Consider the following 21,769-nt stretch of genomic DNA (forward strand, 5'->3'; position numbering starts at 1 on the left):
TGCTATGGCCTTGATGAGAGAGGTTGAGACTGAGGTACTGACATATATGTGCTGGAGCATCCTCTTCAGGTTCTGGTTTTACTCTGATATTCCTTCTTATTTTTTCTTGTCACTGTTTGCTGCTCACCAGGTTTATGATTTTTTCTCGCCTCTCTAACTGCAAGGGACAGAACATCAGCTCAAATTTGTTATTCAACCTTCCATCCCAAGATGGAAGACACATCCTCTTGGGTCTTGTTGAAATTCATATGATAAGCCATGTTGTGAAATATACTAGGAGAATAAAAATAAATATACTTCATTTATATGAAGGGGAAGTAACTTTTTCAAGGAGTTTTGATAACGTAGTTGTTTCTGGAATTCATCACATATGAAGAGTAGCGTTGCTTTCATTTTTGTGTTGACAAAGGAGTAAAGTAAGCTCCATCAGCTTTTTGGATGCAAACCCAAAACCAGTCATTGTGTATCCTCTTTATCTGAGGAAGAACATTTGAGAAGAGCAAAGAGGTTTCAAACACATTAATCAAACTGCATCCTACTTTTTTTATCTTCCCAAAGCAGACACTACTCTGAGAAGAAGGTGGGTCAGGATTTGGATTATGAATGTGCATTGGTGATCTCATAGGGTTACTGAGTCAGCTTCATAAGTGAAAAAGGACAGGAGGAATGACAAGATGACCCTTGCTTCAGTGTCTTTGACCATTTAGCTGAAATAGCTATTTCAAGTGGAAAGCATGCAAGTTGGTATATGAAGGAAACATAACCTGTTCATAAGCATAATTCATTTATTTAGCAATTCTCACTAGTAGAGCCAGTTATATATAAAGAGTAAAAATATTGAAAAAGCCATGTTTTAAAATGAATTAGCCCTCCCAAGGTTACATCATGTAATAATTATTTTAGGCATTGTGTTCATCTCGGCCTGGATTTATCTAAATAAAATGCTTCAGAAACTACAACTAAGAGGTTGAATTTAAAAAGAAATAACTGTCTTTAAATCACTGTCTTACACTTAGTTCATATATGTAGAAAATTTGTTGTATCCTTGATCATTGTGGAAATGACAAATTATAACTTTGCAATCTACTTATAGTCTTTTGTCATGTAATGTCATTGTCTACACTTTTTCTTTAACTTTATATTTGTCACATGACTTTTTAGCTCCTAAAATCTTATCATATGATTTTTTAAATTGTTGATATGCTGGAAGATGTACGTCTTCATTAAGATAGAATCTGGAGGACATTATACTAAGTGAAATAAGCCGTGCACAGAAAGACAAATATCACATGATATCACTCATATGTGGAATCTAAAAAAGTCAAACTCATAGAAGCAGAGAGTAGAATAATGGTTACTAGGGGCTGGGGCAGAGTTGTATAGAAAGGGTCTAGAAGATGATCAAAGGATGCAAAATTTTAATTAGGAGAAGTAAGTTCAAGAGATCTCTTATACAACATGGTGATTATAATTAATAACAAGGTATTATACACTTGAAAATTGCCAAAGTAGTTTTAATTGTTCTCACAACAAATATGTGAAAATAGAATTTGTTTGATTTTTAAAAGAAAGTGAACTCAAGAGCATTTTAAAATTGCTAAAATTTAAATGTAAAATTAAATGTTAAAATTTAAAATGTAAATTAATGAGATACCTAACCAATTCAAATGGTTTAAAAAACATTGTTACAGCATTTGCTAATGTGCTTCTTATTAAAAAACATTTTTGCCTTTCATTTCCGATTTTAGTAATGTGGCTATGAAATAAACTTGTAGAACACTAAGTACAGCTTATTTATTTCATATCTACTCAAATGAGGTCCCAAATTCCTGATATTAAAATAAAATAAAATTAGTTACCTGCAGTTATTTTTGAAGATTTATTAATGATTCAGATTATTGAATTTGAAAAACAGACAATGCAAATGGCAAATAATAAAATGTAAATTTATAATATCTTATTTAATAGCTTACCATGTGCCTGCAATAAAGAAATTTCTGTTAAGTTAGAAATGTTTTACATCTGTTCTTTCTTATGAAATTTGAACATCAGTTTTACAGGACACACAGCAGGAACACAAAGTACCTCACAGAGTGCCCCCACGGCTAGCAAAGTAAATGTTTAATGAGTTTATAACCCTGGAAATAAGACTCTGTGGGTTTTATGTGTTTGTTTTGAGCTCAGAGGACTGAGGATTAGAGTGCTCCAAAATGACTAAAGTTCTCATCAGTTTGTTCAAAGGATTAGAGACAGTGATCGATACATTATTAAAGAAGCATTGAAGTGAATTATGAATCCCGTTATGCATATTGAATTACAACATAGGTGGGTATGGTGTATGCAATTAATTTGGAATCTGATGAGTTTTTAGTGACGAGAGGAACCCCTCGCACAGAAATATCTTCACAACTGACCAGCCCAAGACAGGTCTTGATCCCACTGGAAGCCAAATTTTTCAAGTCACAGAAAGGTGACACTTTTATCAAAAAACTCTAATTCAGGTTTAGTTCTTTATAAATTATTTAATGCTATAATTTGGTTCATAAAAATATACCTTTAAGCACAATAATGTTCTGAAATATCTGGATATGCTGGCCTAACACAATATAGTTCACACTAAGCAATTGCTAGTCAAATAAAATACATCTTTAATCTTAGCTTTAATATAGTCTCTTTGGGGAAAGGGAAAGAAAAAAGTAGGAATGGAATTTTGGGAGTTGTGGAATTAAAAGTAATGTGAAAATAACAATAATGTAAATTAATATTATAGATGTTATTTTCTTATCAGTTTGTGATGAAGTAGAAGATAAAGTCAGATATGGCAAGCAACGGAAACATTCTTGATAAAATTTGATTAGGCCGGGCATGGTGGCTAACGCCTGTAATCGCAGCACTTAGGGAGGCAGAGGTGGGCTGATAGCTTGAGTCCAGGAGTTGGAGACCAGCCTAGGCAATATGGCAAAACCCTGTTTCTACCAAAAATACAAAAATTAGCTGGGCGTGGTGGTGCATGCCTGTAGTCTCAGCTACTTGGGAGGTAGAGGTGGAAAGATTGCTTGAGCCCAGGAGTTGGAGGCTGTGGTAAGCCTGGGAGGTCAAGGTTGCAATCAGCCATGATCATGCCACTATATTCCAACCTGGGTTACAGAGTAAGACCCTGTCTCAAAAACAAACAAACAAACAACAACAACAAAGCTTGATTAGATAACTAAAAAATGACAAGCCATCTTCTCTAACAAGAGGTCCAAAGTTAAAGTTGAATTTCCATAGTACAAGACAATGATTCAAATGTACCAAATCTCCTAATAATATATTACAGTCTTATTGATGTTGATATCCTTATTCTGTGTTAAATCATAAATTTAAAATGTGAGGCCCAATGCAGTAGAATGATCTACATGGACACCTTTGTACTTTAAAGAGTCTCTGTTTAAGTGAGAACATAGGTGCATGCATGTTTCTACTTTCCTCAGAGACGCCCTAAGGGAAGGTTGTTATTTCTTAGAAAGTTTGTCAGTCACTTATATGTTATATACATGAACATGAATTGGTCATACTGATGGATTTTGAATTGCAAACTAAGTAATTTTAGGTTGAAACCTTGAATAAAAATATTCCAAACTTCTAAAATGTTCCCTCAAAGTTTTATGGTGTACATTTTAGTTTTGGTTTTGGTCTTCGTAGTCCCACTGCTTCATCACTGGGATTTTGAAATTGTTCTTAATAGCAGACCGTATGTTACAATGCATATCACTTTGATTTTCATTTTATCTCACTTGTTGATTGTATACATTTGATACAGTTGTGATCTGCTATGGAATATTATAAAATGTGTACTGAAGATCTAATATTTCCATATATCTAGGCTCTTTGGTTTTCACAGTTTATGTATTTCAGATGTTAAAGGGTTTGCATTCCATGGGGGAAAGAAAGAAAGGTTGGTAATAAATACATAAATATTTCAATAAATAAATGTAACCATTTAGATCTTGTATATGCTATGAATAAAACAAAATAGAGCAGAATAGAAGAGAATGATTGAGAATGTTGTTTAGAGAAAGTGACCAGGGAAGCAAGCCCCTTCAAAGAAGGTAGCACTTGAATTGCAATCTGAATGATAAAATGTTAGCAAATGCAACAGACTGAAAACAGTTACAAGAACTTTGCGGCTGCAGTGTAGTAACTGAAAGCCAAAACAATTGGAGAGGACATTGAAGAGAGACTCAGAGTCTAGATTTGATAGGTCTTCATAGGCAATGGCAAAGGATTGGTATTTTTTTTTAATGCAATGATATGTCACTTGAAGGTTTTAAACGGAATTTGTGGACCATCTGGCTGCTATATGCAGCATGGACTGTAAAGAGGCCAAAGTGATGTCCCAGAAATAGACATTTCAGTAGTCTAGGAGAAGGGTAAATTAGACTATAATTCTACCTGTGAAGGTTATGAGCAGAGCTTGATTTTTGACACATTTTGAAGGTAGAGCTTGCAAAATTTACTAATGGATTTGTTGAGGGCAGTATACGCACACACACACTAAAGGAGCAGGAGTGTCCCTTCAGGTTTTCTCCTTAACATGTGGGAAATGATGCCATTTTCTGAAACAGACGTGACTTAGGAGGAGTAAGTGATAAAGAATCAATATTTCACTTTTGCCTGCGTTATTTCTGCCAACTAGACAGCCAATTGGAAATGCTTATTAGATGGCTGAATATACAAATCTGGAATTCATAGAGAAGGTCTGGTCTCATGTGCTTGAGTGAAAAAAAGTTTGTCATTTTTTATTCTAATTGTTTATTGTTTAGTTAATATGCCCAATATAAATTTGGTCACTGTGAGCTTATGTGATTGAGTTCTAGCTAAAGAAAATAATATGAGACTACTTTTTTGTTCAGTACTGAAATTAAGACATTCCTAACAAGTGTATCTTTAATATTTGCTTCCGATCTTTTTCACTTAAAACCAATTCTTCATATGCATGATAAATGGAGACTACTCCTATTTCTCACTTTCTCATATAAAAATTGATATGAATATATAACACTTAATATATATAAAATATTTTCTTACTTGTTTTTAAACAGAATGCTTACATATCTTCTAAATACCACCACGATTGGGTCAATCATGGGTTCCTTTTCTATCAAATGAAATAGTCTTCAAGAGTACCTATATTACATACCTCTGTATCACACTGAATTGTGAAAATCTTTTCCCTGGTTTTAGATATTGGATCCTTATTTTATACAGTCACTTAGATACACTGAGAAATTTCCGTTACTTGACTGTGCTGTTTGCTTTTTGCTGTGTTCCAGTGGTTTGGCAATGGATTAGAGGTTAGGTTTTCCACCATTTGGTACTAATTATCTGGGAACAATCTGATTTCCATTTATTACATTCATATGGCAGTGCTGCCTGTATTTATATTAGAAAAAAAGAGTTTATTCTGCCCTCATAGCCTCATAGCCTCATGAATGCCTGCAGAAGATTGTTTCATTGTAAGATGTGGGCATAACAAGTTCAATCAAAATGTTCCTCTTGATTCTTGTATCTGGGTACTTTCATTTTACCCTTCTGACTATAGAAGGTTTTAACCAAACCAGACTACTGCCAGGAAGCAAAGTGAGTAAAATTGTAGTCCTAGGGAATACTGGATTCTATTGCTGAGTAAAACAAATGTCTTCCTTTCAATTAAACCCTTAGATAAAATTATTTCTTTACATAATCAACTGTGTGGCCACTGATTAGACTTGATAGGACAATTATAGCCTAAAATGTATATTTCATTGTGGATAAACGGTGAATCTATTTATTTTCCTCTAGTGTTTTCTCTGCTACTATTGAAGTGAGAATGGGCAAGAGCAGATTGTGAAAGGTCTTAATTACACAACAAGCTGAATGTGAATCTTTAAACAAAGACATAAATTTTAAATATGAATGGTTCAAGAACATTTGATGCCCACAAAAAATGATTACCATTCCACAACTTCACTTTCATAATTGTTAGTTGCACAAGATAATTCTAAAAGCATAAACCCTGTCTAATGGGAAGAAAAATATTTTCCCATTCCAGTTCTGATCATAAGTACCTGGTCAAGTCATTTAGCCTCTCCTTGTTGCAGTTTTCCGCTTTGTGGTACAATTATATCCATTTAACTTGAAAGATTCTTGTGAAAACTGTAAGACAGTAGGTCTTACAACTAACAGATCAATATAAACCAACTGTAGACCTAGAAATCTGAAAAAACACAGACCTTGTGCTGTAAGTTGTAATCATTACTTTTAAACTTTATTTAAAAACTGATATTGAAGATATGTTATAACAATTAACTTTAAAAGTATGAATCAGCATGGTAATCTAGAAACATCTGCTAGAACATTTTATGCTACCATTTTCTTTCTCCATCTTTAATGTTAATTATAATTTTCCAGGTTTTTTAACTAGAAAAAATTATTTTAATATACAAATGTAAGGGAATTTATTTCTTAATTATTTCTTAATTTAATTATAAATATAATTTTGAACTCTGCCATTTTAGTAGTTGTGATAAATTATATTTTAATCTTGACATTTGTATTTTATGTTTAAAAAGTCTTTGGATATTTGTATTGCCAGTGCAATTAACAGTGAAACATAAAATTTCAGTATAATCCTAATATTTCTAAACATATTATGACAGAATTGCTTAATCTTAAAAGCAGTGTTTCTGTTATTATTGTTCAAATGTATTTAATATTTACTGATAGAATTCAAACACTTTTATGATATTTCTTCTTGTTATCACATTTATATAAAACTCAAGGTTGAAATATTCACCATTGCTTAAATGCACCAAGATGCTACTTACTGAAAAAAAAGAGCTACAAAGGGGAGGGAGAGCATTAGGAGAAATACTTAATGCATGCAGGGCTTAAAACCTAGATGACGGGTTGATAGGTGCAGCAAACTACCATGGCACATGTATACCTAGGTAACAGACTTGCATGTTCTGCTCATGTATCGCAGAACTTAAAAAAAAAAAAAAAAGACAAAAGAAAAAGAGCTACAAAAGTGTAGCAAAAACAAATCTCAAACATGGACACTCATTATTAATATATCTGAATAACCTAACAACTTCTGTATAACTAACACATAATTTTTTTGCACAGAATTCCCCTTAGTATAATAATTCAGATTCTGTGCATGTTCCTAAAGACCAAGACACCTGGAACTACGAACATAAAGGAGTTGCTTGAACAGTGGTGCCATGTACTTCTGTAGGACAATCCAAAAAATTTGGTTCCTAGCCATCTGTCAGAATACTGACAGAAAGCCCAAAATAAAATTCCTCGAACTGTTTTTCTTCTAAACAATGTACTTAATTACTTAAACACATAAACATCCTCAACCAGTTAAAAATAGCAGCCAAAAAAAAAAAAAAGACTGGTTCCAGAACCTTGGGACCTAAATGCAAAATTGTCACTGTTTGTCATTTAGGTGCTAATGTCCGCACGTTCATATCCTTATTGAATAGGCCTAACCATTTAGTACAGAATCAAGCACCAACTTTACCCATATATTTAAATGTGCTGGACTTACATTTCATTTTTATAGGGAATTAGATATAACATCTGATTCCTTGACTTGAATTGCTTCTAGGTTGGGAATCAAAAACTCAAACTTTAATATAGCCCAGATTATGACATTCAAGTGTGAAATGGGCATATGGTAGGAGTGATAAATTTGAAAGCACAGGCTAACTTCAAAGACACAGCAGATATTCAATACCAGTCAACTATTTTCATGCAAGTGTGTGGGCCTACATTCTAGATTTTCTAACTTCTGGGGAAAAGTTCTGGATTTTAATATGTAATCTATTTTTATATATTAATTCATTTTTAATTTAAAAATTTTTATTGATACATATTAGTTGTACATGTTTGTGGGTAGAGATGATATTTTGATACCTGCACATAATGTATAATGATCAAGTTAGGGTCATTGCAGTATCCATCACCTCAAACATTTATCTTTTCTTTGTGTTGGGAACACCTAATTCTATGCTTTAAAAGACCCATGTGATCTAAACAAAAACTGCCAAATTACTGATGACCCAAAGAAGACCTGTGAGGAATAGTTCTGGAGTCTTAAACTCTAGATACCAGAACAGTTGACATTATTAAATATCCCTGATTTACCATTTTGAAATTGAAAAAAACCTCTTGATTATAGTGTATAAATACTTGATTATTTTTATATTGTATACATTCTTCATTTATGTTAAGTTTACCTCCCCAGAGGAAGTAGTACTATAAGAATACTGCAAACACTATGATAAAAATAACAGAGCACTTTCAAGTAAGGTTATTTTGACCTTCAGTTTGTTTTCAGGTACCTAGTAAAGAATTGTGGCCAATATATATCCTAAAAAAATATAGAGTATTACCATGTATATTTTAAACTAGATAATATCAAGGACAATTTCCACTTAATATCTTATCTTTACTCAGTACAGACAGCCTTATCAATTAACAGTTTAAGTAAAAAGATGCTGTAGTATAAATTAGACAATAAATATCATTTACACTAATGTGTTACATAGGGTATTTAGGAACAAAAAACAAAAATTTTCTCACAAAGAGCTTACAACTGTAATCTATAATTAAAAGTTGGCCACCAAGGACAGAATGATACAGTAAGTTATATCGAACAAAAATAGATTTTAAAAATTGTGTACATACACATCTCTACATAAATAGATCGAGGTGTATTACAATGAAGATCAACAGAGAAATCAAAAATTATATATTTACATATGGATATTAATAGAGTGATTAATTATATAACTCAGACTAGCAGAGATTTTGCTTCCACACTGAACCTTTCCCTCAACTTAATTTCTCACTTTACATGGCTTCCTTTTTCTCTCTGCTTCCGGAAATATGTGAAGAGGGTCCTCCTAGCTTAAGGACATAACCTCAGACTTGTTGGTCCTTCACTAATTTTAATTACTACCTTTTACAACAAAGTTTATAAAAAATCAGATTTTTGTTTTCTCCCTGAATTTTTGTTAGTGGTGAAGGATCTCTGACATGTGATTTGCAGCTGAGGAATGTGGCTCCCAGCCAGAATCTTATGTGGGATCTTTCTGGCCGGAGCGTAGGCAGTTACAAAGGCTTTGTCTGGCACACCTCATCACATTGTATTTGGTGGGAGAAAGGTGCCCTCATCACATTGTATTTGGTGCACAGTTTGGAGGAATTGAATCTAGTACTCAGGTCCCCTGGCCAGCCATGCTCTTGTGCATATCTACATTTATAGCCCAGGCAACTCCACTCAGGGGCCTCCTTTTAGAGGGCCTTAGGTGCCTCTCCTGAGACCACCTTATTCAAGGGACTTGGAGACCACTTTTCTCCACTATGTCTCAGTATTCAGTACTTTTCTACTGCTAGCCATTCCCTTCTCCCTCCCACTGTCTCTTGTCCAAAGAAAAACCCTTAGGAACCTTTTGTGCAGAAGTCCCTAAGTAATGAGACAAAGGCTCACTTCTGCAGTGATACTTCTGACCCTTGCTCAATGCCATTCCGTGGGGAAAATGGAGCATTGATAGAGCAGGCACCTTCTCTCTGGCCTCTTGCTTATACTATAGCAGTAAATGAATACAGACTTAATTATTACTTCCATTTTGGCTGCTGTTTAATTGGCCGCTGTGACATCTGGCAGCTCAGCTCTCTCCAGCTCAGCTCTTAACAGTAGCTTTCCATGCTGTAATGGAAATAGCCCCTAAAAGTCATGCACATACTGATGTTCAGACCTACTACACTGCTTGCTTGTTATTTATTATCTCTCTGATTTATTTGAGATGCTTGACAATCACCTCTTCCCATCCACCTAAAAGTCTTACAGTTTGGAGCTCCTCATGACTATAGAAAGGGCATGATGATTAGAATCAGACTGTTTTGAATTTTGAATCTGCTTTCTACCTCATATAAGAATAAGTCACAAAGAATCTGTGGACCTTAATTCTCGTCGTAAGTCACAAAGAATCTGTGGAGCTTAATTCCCATGTGTTTATTGTAATAAAGACATAATATTACTACTACTGATACTTCAAAGAATGTTTTGAGGATTAAACATAAAATGTATGTTGTGAGCTCTTTTGAAAATTCTACAAAACCATAAATTTATTTGGAAGAGTTTACTCCTAGTTCTGTGACTGTTCTCTCATTACTATCCTTCCTTTTCCCATTTCATTACAGAAGCCCTCTCCAAAATAAATCTTCAGGCTTTCTTCATTTTTTTCTCCATTACCTTCCTCTTAGGTCGTGATGAATGCAATATTCTATTTAAAATATCTAAAAATGTAATATTTCAGTAAAAAAACATCAAATTAAGCAATGCAGAATCTAAGGACTATCACATAGGAAAACCAACTCTATGTTTTAATTTTAGAAAAGTTATTGTGAAATGATCTTATCATCTTAACAAAACACCATTTTACAAATAAATTTCAAGTATACTTTTTCCTTTCCTCCATGCCTTTCCTCTTAGGATATTTCTCTTTCTGTCATTCCTTTACAGCTGCTGCACGATATGTCTGATCATGAGCAACACGGGTTTCAGAGATGCTCATCCTCTTTCTGGCGTAGTAGTGGTGATTCATCTCCCTGTCTCAATATTTCTTCCATGTCTGTCACTCCTGTCAACTCACCTGATTCCAGACTATCACTGGGACTGTTAATACCACCACCTTCTAAATGTGGCTTTCCCAAGCCAGTCAGTGAGAGCAGCATCCCAAGACCGCATGTAATTTGCTAAGCAGATAATTCTTTTTATTATCCAACTTATTTTGTTTAAATTCTGCCAAAATGTGCTATTTATAAAGTTATCAAAAATTTAGATGTATCTTGAATCAATGTGATGTGATCTGGAGGCTTTGTGTGCCATTTTTGTTTTCTTTGATTACCTGATACCAGAAAGTTTCAAATAGAGGGTGGTGCCAGTGTGGAAATTTACAAAAATATAAAGTAATACAGATACTTCAAATGATTTATCAGATATCACTATTGGGAAATTAGATCATTGGTAAAAGCAATTTCTTCAGAGTTCAGTGCAAAAAGAGCAAATCTAGATTGATAAGAGTTAAAGATAGAATGAAGTAAATCTTAGGACAGAAAATGTAGTATCTCTTTCAAGGAGCTTAGCCTTAAAGGAAAAAGAAAAAGAAAATAGAAGTTGGGAGATTAAAGAGGGACAGAGTAAATAAATTTTTGGTTGGTTTTTTTTGCTTTTAATGACAGCCAAGATTTTAGAATTTTTGTATCATGAAAAAGAGTAGAGAGATAGAAGTGAGAGGGGATACAGGAATGGGATAATTAGGGGAATAGTATTGCTGAGTAACAGGAATAGGGTGAGGGGATACAATAAACAAATTGTTAAAGAAAGGAGGATGACAGCAATTTTCCTGCACGAAAAATAATGTACTAACAATTATTTTAGCTGAATAGTAAACCCATCACTCTACACAAGTAAGCCTGATTTTTTCATCACCTGCATTATCTGTAAATCAGAAAATTAAACATATTCTGAGAATTCTAATTTTAATATGAACCACTCAAAGCAATCTCTGTCCAAGTTCTCACAGGAAAAGCAAATTTTTCATCACTATTCCCCCAAAATGGAAATTCTCTTTCTTTTATCCCTGATCAAGTGAGATGGTTTTCAAGGGAGATTATACGTATATACATATTGTTCCCTGTTTTACAAAGTGATGAATGTCTAATTTTGATATTACTTCTCGGCTATATTTTCATGAGGTTTTCATTTATCTTTCCCTATATGTATTTAGTCCTGACCCAGACTGTATCAGAAAACTCAATGATTTGGGCAGTACATTGGTGATTATTAATTTAGTTTTTATAAGATAGCTATTTATTACAGAAAACTTGATGAAATCTTTCAAGAATAAAATGTACTGCAATGAATATCAGTTGGTTGCCACTGTTGTTATAAATACAAACTAAAATATGCTCTACTTTTGAGAATGCAAAAAAATCAATTGCATTTGAATGTTTATATTTAAGAAGGCAAGTCACTTATGTCTAATTTTTCCTGTTTGAAATGTTATCTTATGCAGAGTATCTTACTGAAATCATATTTTTATATGAATAGTTTCTACTATATCTAATTCTCTGTTATAAGTAGCAATCATTTCTATATATCCAAAAAATTCACTGTATCTTTTATATTCATCTGGAATAATATTGTTACCATTTTGCCATCATCTTTGAGAGCATTTTTGCAGAAATGTTCTATTGCTTTCTTCTAAATGAGCATTTATCATAATTAGTGGAACCACATGAAATTGCAAATACTTAACTATTTTCGGTCTACAAAATGGCAAATTCTTATGATTCAACTGAATTTGCTGTTTACATATATTTTATATGCATGTGAAATATTTAGCATTACAATGTGTCTATATGAAATACTACCCTAATTCATTTATTTTCATTGCAGGCAGGCAGTATGACACCTCGGTCGCCCTCCACTGACATCTTTGATATGATTCCATTTTCTCCAATATCACACCAGTCTTCAATGCCTACTCGCAATGGCACACAGCCACCTCCAGTACCTAGTAGATCTACTGAGATTAGTAAGCTTTCTCAACAAATCAATGTTTCTTGTTATAGTTGTGTACATTTTAAATATATAATTAAGACTTTGTGGGAAATTACATATCTTAACAACTTTACTTACAATTTCAATTATTGAAGTATTATTTTTATATATGTATAAATTTCCATTAATTCTACTTTACTTTATAATTCAGACTGCACTACTAACGACATCTCTACTTGGAACTTTTACCCATTATTTGAACAATTATGTTTTGATGTATTACTTCATAATAGAAAATATTTAATTATATATCATTGTTTTGGGTTATATTTTTAATATTTTACTTTAATTATTAAAAACAACTGGTGGTAATTTTATTAATGATTTTTTACATGTTTAATAGAGCTACTTAAAATATGTTTGTTCATAGGGCTTATGGACTTTTTTAGTTAAAAAATATATGAATTATATGAATGTTGTGATTTATTAACCTTTTGTAAGGGTTCTTTCCTATCTAAAATGCTATAAATTCATTGCTTTTCTGTTTTATCTTTTATATATCTGGAAGGAACATTAAAGTCTATTTTTGATTAATTAGAAAACACCTAACAGATGCTCATTTTCAATATTTTGGCTGTAATACATATCCATCTGTGCCTTGTGACAGAAACTGAAAGCATAATTCTCAATGGTCATGAATCAGTCACTATGTCTAAAAGGAAACTGAAGAAAAGAGGGTTTTACACATTCTACTTGATTGCATTCTCTCTAGCTTATATTAAATCATTGTGAATATAACTCTGAAGTTTTAGCTTAAGACTTTAGTACATGGCAGGGCCCATATTATATTCATTTCCCCTAAGGAACTTAAAATACATTGCTCATGTTAGGTATTCAATTTATTTTAGAGGACTAATTTGTAAATACAAGGTAATAACACTAGTGTATCAGTCAGTTTTCACACTGCTATAAAGTTGCTACCTCAGGCTGGGTAATTTATAAGTGAAGAGTACAGTTCTGCATGGATGGAGATGCCTCAGGAAACTCAACGTCATAGCAGAAGATAAAGGAGAAGCAAGGTACATCTTATATGGCAGCAGAAGAGACTGTGTGCGCAGGATAAACTGCCACTTTTAAACCATCAGATGTCGTCAGAACTCCCTCTCTATCATGAGAACAGTAGGGGGGAAACTTCCCACATGATCCAATCACCTCCCACCAGGCCCCTCCCTCAACATGTGTGGATTACAATTTGAGATGAGATTTGGGTGGGGACACAGACCCAAACCATATCATTCCACTCCTTGCCCCTCCCAAATTTCATGTCTTTTCACATTTCAAAACCAATCATACCTTTGCAACAATCTCTCAAAGTCTTAACTTATTCCAGCATTAACCCAAAAGTCCAAGTCCAAAGATTCATCTGAGGCAAGGCAAGTCTCTTCCACCTATGAGCCTGTAAAATAAAAAACAAGTTAGTTACTTGCAAAATACAATGAGGATACAGGCATTGGGTAAATATTTCCATTCCAAATTGGAGAAATTGGCAAAACGAAGGAGCCACAGGCCCCATGCAAGTTTGAAACCCAATGGGGCAGTCATTAAGTCTTAAAATTCCAAAATTATCTCATTTTACTCCATGTGTCACATCCAGGGCACACTAATGCAAGGGATGGGACCCAAGACCTTGGGCAGCTCCACCTCTGTGACTTTGCAGGGTACAGCCCCAATGGCTGTTTTCACAGGCTGGCATTGAGTGCCAGGCACACAGTGCAAGCTGTTGGTGGATCTACCATTCTGGGGTCTGAAAGACGGTGGCCCTCTTCTCACAGCTCCACTAGACAGTGCCCTAGTGGGGACTCTGTGTGAAGGCTTTAACCCTACATTTCTCCTCTGCATTGCCCTAGTAGAGGTTCTCCATGAGGGCTCTGCTCCTGCCACAGACTTCTGCCTGAATATCCAGGCATTTCCATACATCCTCTGAAATCTAGGCAGAGGCTCCCAAAGCTCAACTCTTGTCTTCTGTGCACCTGCAGACCCAACACCACATGGAAGCCACCAAGGCTTAAGGTTTTTACCCCATGAAGCAATGGCTTGAGCTGTATCTTGGCCCCTTTTAGCCACAGCTAGAGCTGGAGTGGCTGGGATGCAGGATACCGAGTCCTGAGGCTGCACAAAGCAGCAGGGCCCTGGGCCTGGCCCATGAAACAATTTTTTCCTCTTAGGCCTCTGGACCTTTGATGGGAGGGGCTGCTGTAGATGTCTGATATGTGCTGATGACATCTTCCCCATTGTCTTGGCTATTACCATTCAGCTCCTTTTTACTTATGCTAATTTCTGCAGCAGGCTTGAATTTCTCCTTAGAAAGTGGGTTTTCTTTTTCTACCACATAGTCAGGCTGCATATCTTCCAAACTTTTATGCTTTGCTTCCCTTTTAAACATAAGTTCCAATTTCATATTATCTCTTTGTGAATGCATATGACTGTATGCTTTTAGAAAAAGCCAGGTCACATCTTGAATGCTTTGCTGCTCAGAAATTTCTTCTGCCAGATACCCTAAATCATCTCTCTCGAGTTCAAAGTTCCACAGATCTCTAGGGCAAGGGTAAAACACGGCCAGTCTCTTTGCTGAAGCATAACAAGAGTGCTCCAGTAACACCTTGATAGCTTTTTCAATGTCTACATATTCCTGAGTATCAAAGTTTAATAGAGAAATAGAGATTATATAAACATAATCTATATAAGTGAGTCCCTCCAAGTCATTTCTTGTCATTTTGTTTACTAAATTTTTTTCTTCCTTTTACAACGGGATGGGTTTGAAGCAGAACCTTTTGACCAAATCTTCCCTTTCATTAATTCATTTTTTAACAAACACCTACTAGGTGAAAAGCATTATTCAGTATGCTTATGGTGTAGTGGAAACCAGGACATTTCTCTGAAGAAAAGATCCTTTGAAAGCTAAATTTCAATTGATTGCCTGAGCAACACTAAACTGAAGAAAATAAATAACAGCAATAGTAATACTCATCAGTTATATATAAGGTAACAATAAATTCCCATTTTATTAGGATAGCCCTGGCTTATAGATTTTTACCCAGTGTAACTATTGAAAATGATCCTTTTACTTTTAAAAGTATCTGCATTTGGATGAAAAATTATATGTTCCCCTTATTTATACAATACCTGCAAGTACAAGGAGCTTGTAAAAATTTCACATTTATTAACTTATTTAATACAAGAATCTGGAAAAAAAAAACATGAAGACTGGGAAAGTAAGACTCCTTCACAATGAGAATCACAGAGTGATTTTAGAGGATATGGCAGAAATCAAGTAGCATAAATATTATTTCTTACATGGCATTGAATTTAGAGAATATAAAGTTCTCTGCAAAATGAAGGTATGAATATGTTATAAATACCCATTTTCATATATAATTTAATGTTTTTCCAATTAAGGACACATTTGAATTGATTCGGAGGAAAGAAATTCCTGAAGAATGTTTTATTTTAAAAATCCCGTAATAGGCCCAAATCTATCAATTACAAACATCACTTTCAACTTTGATACTTCTTTAGTGATAAAAAAAGTAGTGCATACTTTAGAACATATGTACAGAAAGCTTTTTTGACACTGCATCCCTGCTGCTTTTAAAAAAGAAATGTATTTCTGGGATAGGAGGCATTTTTAAAGAAACTATCTCATTGTGACTATCTAGAAAGGTGATATTTCATACTACATGAGACAATGTGCTTTAAAATTTTCTCTGGATAAAAGGGGAGATAAGAGTACATGAACTTTGAGTAGAGCTACTTACAAGTCTACTTAGTCCTACATATTGCTTAACTATTGTGTTGCAAGGCATCAATCAATGGAATTAGGGTAGCCTCAATGAGTAGCGCATTAATTTTAGCAAATTTAAATTGCTTCAATAAAATATAGGTGTTGTAACATATTAATTATCAGCTCTTTGGTGAATTTGATAGTAAGAAATCTTCATTAAAAACACAGAAATCTCTCTAGATAATAATTCTTTATAATAAAACTTTTTAATATCATAAAATGGGTCTTTTCTTCCTTATTAATGTTTAACTTGTCTAAGCTCAGGAAAGCCCCACATACAGTGTAAGTGTGGATTAGTGGTTCATTTGATCATGTAAATATTCATTTATATAATCCTGCCTTTGAAATCTAACTCACTCCAGCTCACTTGTTATTTCATTTACTAAATTATTTCCTTCCTTTTAGAACGGGACCTGTTTGGAGCAGAACCTTTTGACCCATTCAACTGTGGAGCAGCAGATTTCCCTCCAGATATTCAATCAAAATTAGATGAGATGCAGGTGACTATTGTGACTGACTGGCCCACAAATGATTTATTTCATTTTGATATGGAACAAAGAGAATGTTATGTACCAAAATTATGGTTTCCTTTAATTATTTTCACTATAAAAACTCACTTAAAATAATTACTTTAAAATAATAATGTACAGTTAGTCCTAAAAATACTCCTACAATTGCTAAGGATAAGGTCGTTGGTTTTTTTAATGGTTCAATTTACAATGGCAATAAGATGGTTCATTTTTTTTAATATAAAATGGCATGGATTCTAATGGTTCATTGTTTTGAAATCTAGAGTTAAAAAGTCATTGCATTAGATTTATAAGATTTGATCTCAGTCTTAACAATTACGAATTTGAAAATTGTAAATGGGTAGATGAGGGAAAATCTTTGTAAGATTGAAATTATTCTCTCTGAAAAGAAGCATTGTAGCTGTAGTTCATAACTTTTGGGCTTTTATTTAAAAAGCAGACACCCAGTGACAACTTCTTTAGGAATGTAGTTCAGTTGGGTTTTCATTTCTCTCTCTTCCTTTTACTTTTTTTGTTCTAAATTGGTCTGCAGTTTACAGAAATTGGTTTTAAATGCTTTGCACTATGGGCCATGATTTAAAAATAGTCTTATAAACCCCAGAATAAAGTCTTCTCTTTATATTTGCCCTTTACATTTTGGTGAAGTTATTATATCCTATTTTTCATCAAAAAGTTTATATATGGTAGAATCCAGACAGACACCAATTATATGAAGCTGATTGAGAAGAGACAATGAAGACACTAAAGTAAGGAGAATGAGGTATTTTTGTTTATTAGTCTTGGCTTAATACATTCATTCTCAATGCCTCACTTCCTAGAAAAAACAATTATAGGTGAACTCTGATCTATCACTGATAATTACAATCCTTCTTAGAAAGTTAATTTAAATGCCCTTTTACTCATTTTTGACTGCAGCTGTGTAGCTATCTCATTTTCTGTGTAATACATGAATTAATTATTGTTCTAGATGTAATAACATGCCCGAATTTAAAAGTTGAATTACTTAACATATGCCTTCAGGTTGTCAAAGAATCTGTTGAAACAGTGTTTCTCAAGTTGAATGATTCTTAATCCCCTTTTACATAAAAAATTATTTTAGATCCTTAGTATTAACTTACAATTTTTAAATATTGACAAAAATATTATAAACAACTTGTCTTATAGTTTTTATAAAATTATGAATTCAATAAATTATAAATTAAATGAAAGTCAAATTGCAACCCTAGTAGAGGATGGATGATCTTACTTGGTTGAAACTAAAACCACCTTTTAAAATTTCTATTGATTTCAACATGTATACTGTTTGATGGCACAGATTTCCTACTTCTTTTCTATATTTCAAATACTATGAAACTTTCAAATGGTGCATGATAATTTAGCAAGAATGCTGTATTTCATATGAAATCAATTCCTTTCCTTTTACATTAGTTTTACCCATTGGACATGTACTATCTGGTACTAATGCTTTTGTAGTAACAAAGAAATATTTATGTGGTAGTATTTATTCTCAAGGGTTACACAGGTAATACAGAGTACTTTTCTATGAATTTTTTAGATTTTCCCAAAATTGGGAAAAAAAAATTTATTGAGTTTTAAGGATAAGCCTCTATTTCCAGATTTTGTTGGAACCAAGTGTGAGACGCACTGTATTGGGATGATTGAGTGATGTGACACTCAAATAATGTTAAACTGTGATGTTTTTGCTTTTGCTGTTTCTAATATTTTCTTAATGTCTTTTTTAATTCTTTACTGCTTTCATGGTGGGTAGCGCCAGAGATGGTTGGTATATTATTTTTATAACAATTTTAAACAACTTACAAATTTTTAAAGCTGAAACCTTAAAATTTGCATGCTTTATTTAATAAAAATTCAAACAACAGCTTCATATGGGTATATCTGATAGTTATGTTTAAAGAGATTTCATAAACCATATTTTAAGATTATTTTTCAATGACTTAGTCACTATTGCATTGTTCACTTTATTGTTTTTTCTTTCTTTTCTTTTCTCTTTTCTTTTCTTTTCTTTTCTTTTCTTTTCTTTTCTTTTCTTTGAGGCAGAATCTCACTCTATCGCCCCACCCAAGCTGGAGTGCAGTGGCGTGATCTTGGCTCACTGCAACCTCCACTGCCCAGGCTCAAGCAATCCTCCCTCCTCAGCCTCCTGAGTAGCTGGGACTAGAAGTATGCACTACCACGCATGGCTAATTTTTGTATTTTTTGTTAAAAATAGGGTTTCATCATGTTGCCCAGACTGTGCTTGAACTGCTGGGCTCAAGCCATCTACCCACTTAGGCCTCAAAAAGTGCTGGGACCACAGGCGTGAGCCACCATACCTGGCCATGATTGTTTCTTTTAGTCCAAGATTTAGTGGCAAGGTCACTTTAACAAAAGTAAAATAATATTTTCTTCATCTAAACTCTATGATGGCTTTTATTATTAATCTTGCTAGCCTAATGAATCTAATGCACACATGTAGCTACTATATCTTTGCATATCCTATAAAAACTTAATATAGTGCAGTGGATTGTGAATACCATATTTAGTTAATAAGCTTAGTGAGACATTTAGTTTTCATCTTTCATTTAGAGTATTGTGACTAAGCTACTTTTAAGAGAATTGAATTATTAAGTTTGAAATCACAGAAATGTCTCATGCATGTAAGCATTTATGCAGAAATGTTAAACCATATTTCAGTATAAGCAGTTAGAAAATTAAAATTAAGCATTTATTTGAAATCAATAATGTAGCTATTTGATTTGACATAATTTAAACTGTCCAGCACATGTTACCAACAGGAAGCTAAGTGGAATAGTATTGATAGGCCACACTGTAACATGTAAGCTATAATAATTTAATACATTAAAAAACAAGCATGGCAAGTTCGTAAAGGATGAAAAAATCACGTACAAGTGGTGTTAAGTCAGCTGGCTAGTACTCTGGGAGAAGATCAATGTACTGCTGAAACTTACAGCAAATGCCGAGATAAATTTCAGAAGTAATCAACATTTTAAGATGTTTAAAATATTACTGAATATTCATCAGACTTTTGAATTGATAAGAAAATTTTATAAGAAAAAGAAAAATATAGACATATAGTATCCAATTTTTTAACATTTACTGTCTAAAAATATATAAATACATTACATATATGTAATTAAAGCAATTAGACAAATGACTAGGAAACTAAAGAATCAACAGATAAATAAAAAAGCTTCACAAAAGAAGACCACCAGTGGCTTACACATATGTAGACATGTTCTGTCTAATCAAAGTAAACATACAAATCAAATAAAGAACTGTAATGCCATTTTAATCTAGCAGATTATTTTTTAAACTAATAATCAATCAATACAAATGAAAGTGTAATAAAACAAGTACTGTAAATTGTTGGCAGGCCAGAGTTAGTTCAGAGGTAACTATGGCCTAGCAATCTCTTTAAAGAGTAACTTGTTATTAATACTTTTATTTCTATTTGATATCAAAACTTTAAAGCAATCTATTCTGAAGAAAAGGTAATTATAAATGTGTTCAATCTCTATGAATAAAAATACCTAGTCAACATTATTCATAATTTTAAAATGCTGGGAAGCAATCATTGTAAAAATTAATAGCATTTTATATAGTCATAATAAATTAGTTTTGTGGGAATTTAGAATAATCAAGGTCTGCAAAGATGAAAAGAGGAAGATAGAAAACTATATATGTAATAAATTACTTACATAAGAAAACTATATGGCATAAATATATAGATATTCATGTTATCATTAAAATCATTTTTAAAATTCTATAGATAGAAAAAAAGACATACCTCAAAGTGCAGTGGTTTTTCCTTCCTTGATATGCTTTTCTATTTCAAAATAAAATTCATAAAAATATTACATATAAAACTCATATGGTGAATAATATTTTAATTAATCATTCTTTTGTGTGACATTAGCTTATGGTAATTCCCATCACTGCATAAATAAAGTATCATTTTTATTAAGAGGTTTGAAGCTCAAGAGGATATGGAATGATTTGGAGTTTATTAAATTGTGATTTGCAAAATGGGACTTACGAAGAAGACAGGAAATGTGTGGGAAATTTTATCTTAGGAAAAAAGAAAATCAACAAACCTTATAATATGTAAGAATCCCTAAAAAGTCAATATAGTGATAGATATTATCGTAAGTCATATACTAACACTTTATTATTAAAATAGTAATTAACCTCTATTTTACTTTGACTGCTATTCTGCTTTTCCAATATTGATAACACGTTGACAAATAGTATTTTCAGTGTAATTGAAGTGATACTGGTTTACTAGCAGAATGAACTGATACAATTTAAAAGTACCATATGGTATCAAACATTTCCACACTCTTTCTATCTGTCATTATCTGTCTATCAATGTATCATCTCTCTACCATTTATAGTATACCAGAAGATGACATAATACACAAATCTTCAGATATCCAAATAAAATAATTTTAAAGAAAAGTTTACTTACAGTATTATGAAGTATTTATTTTTCTAAGTATTTGCTGGCTGTTTGAGAAATATAAATAAATATGACAAAATGTATTTTGTGATAAGAACAGATTTTTAAAAAATAATGATAAGTACTCTCATATTTACTCAACTAAATAAAGATTGTATTCCAAGTACTGGAAAGACTTCTGAAAAACTTTCACAATGATTACATCACTATATTGCTGTATAGTAGTAGTCTCTGTGCTATAAACATAATGAAGAATGTTCTTTGAACATTAATAACAAAGTGTGGCTTACAGCTTTGTAACTGCCTTCCTCCTC

General features: G+C 33.0%; 1 protein-coding gene across 5 annotated transcripts in view; it reads left to right on the forward strand.

The window, feature by feature from the left end:
• Positions 1 to 21,769, forward strand: part of GULP1 (GULP, engulfment adaptor PTB domain containing 1) — a 307,929-nt gene that overhangs the window by 282,936 nt on the left and 3,224 nt on the right. For 4 of the 5 annotated variants that reach the window (XM_025404712.1, XM_025404710.1, XM_025404711.1 and 1 more), the window contains 2 exons: positions 12,500 to 12,638; positions 16,851 to 16,945. In XM_025404712.1, the coding sequence (XP_025260497.1) occupies positions 12,500 to 12,638; positions 16,851 to 16,945 (234 nt within the window). Of the gene's footprint in view, positions 1 to 12,499; positions 12,639 to 16,850; positions 16,946 to 18,743; positions 18,755 to 21,769 lie in introns of all 5 variants that reach the window. The other variant, XM_025404713.1, reaches the window with a different exon arrangement.

Source organism: Theropithecus gelada, chromosome 12 (genome assembly GCF_003255815.1).
Source record: "Theropithecus gelada isolate Dixy chromosome 12, Tgel_1.0, whole genome shotgun sequence".
NCBI lineage: Eukaryota > Metazoa > Chordata > Mammalia > Primates > Cercopithecidae > Theropithecus > Theropithecus gelada.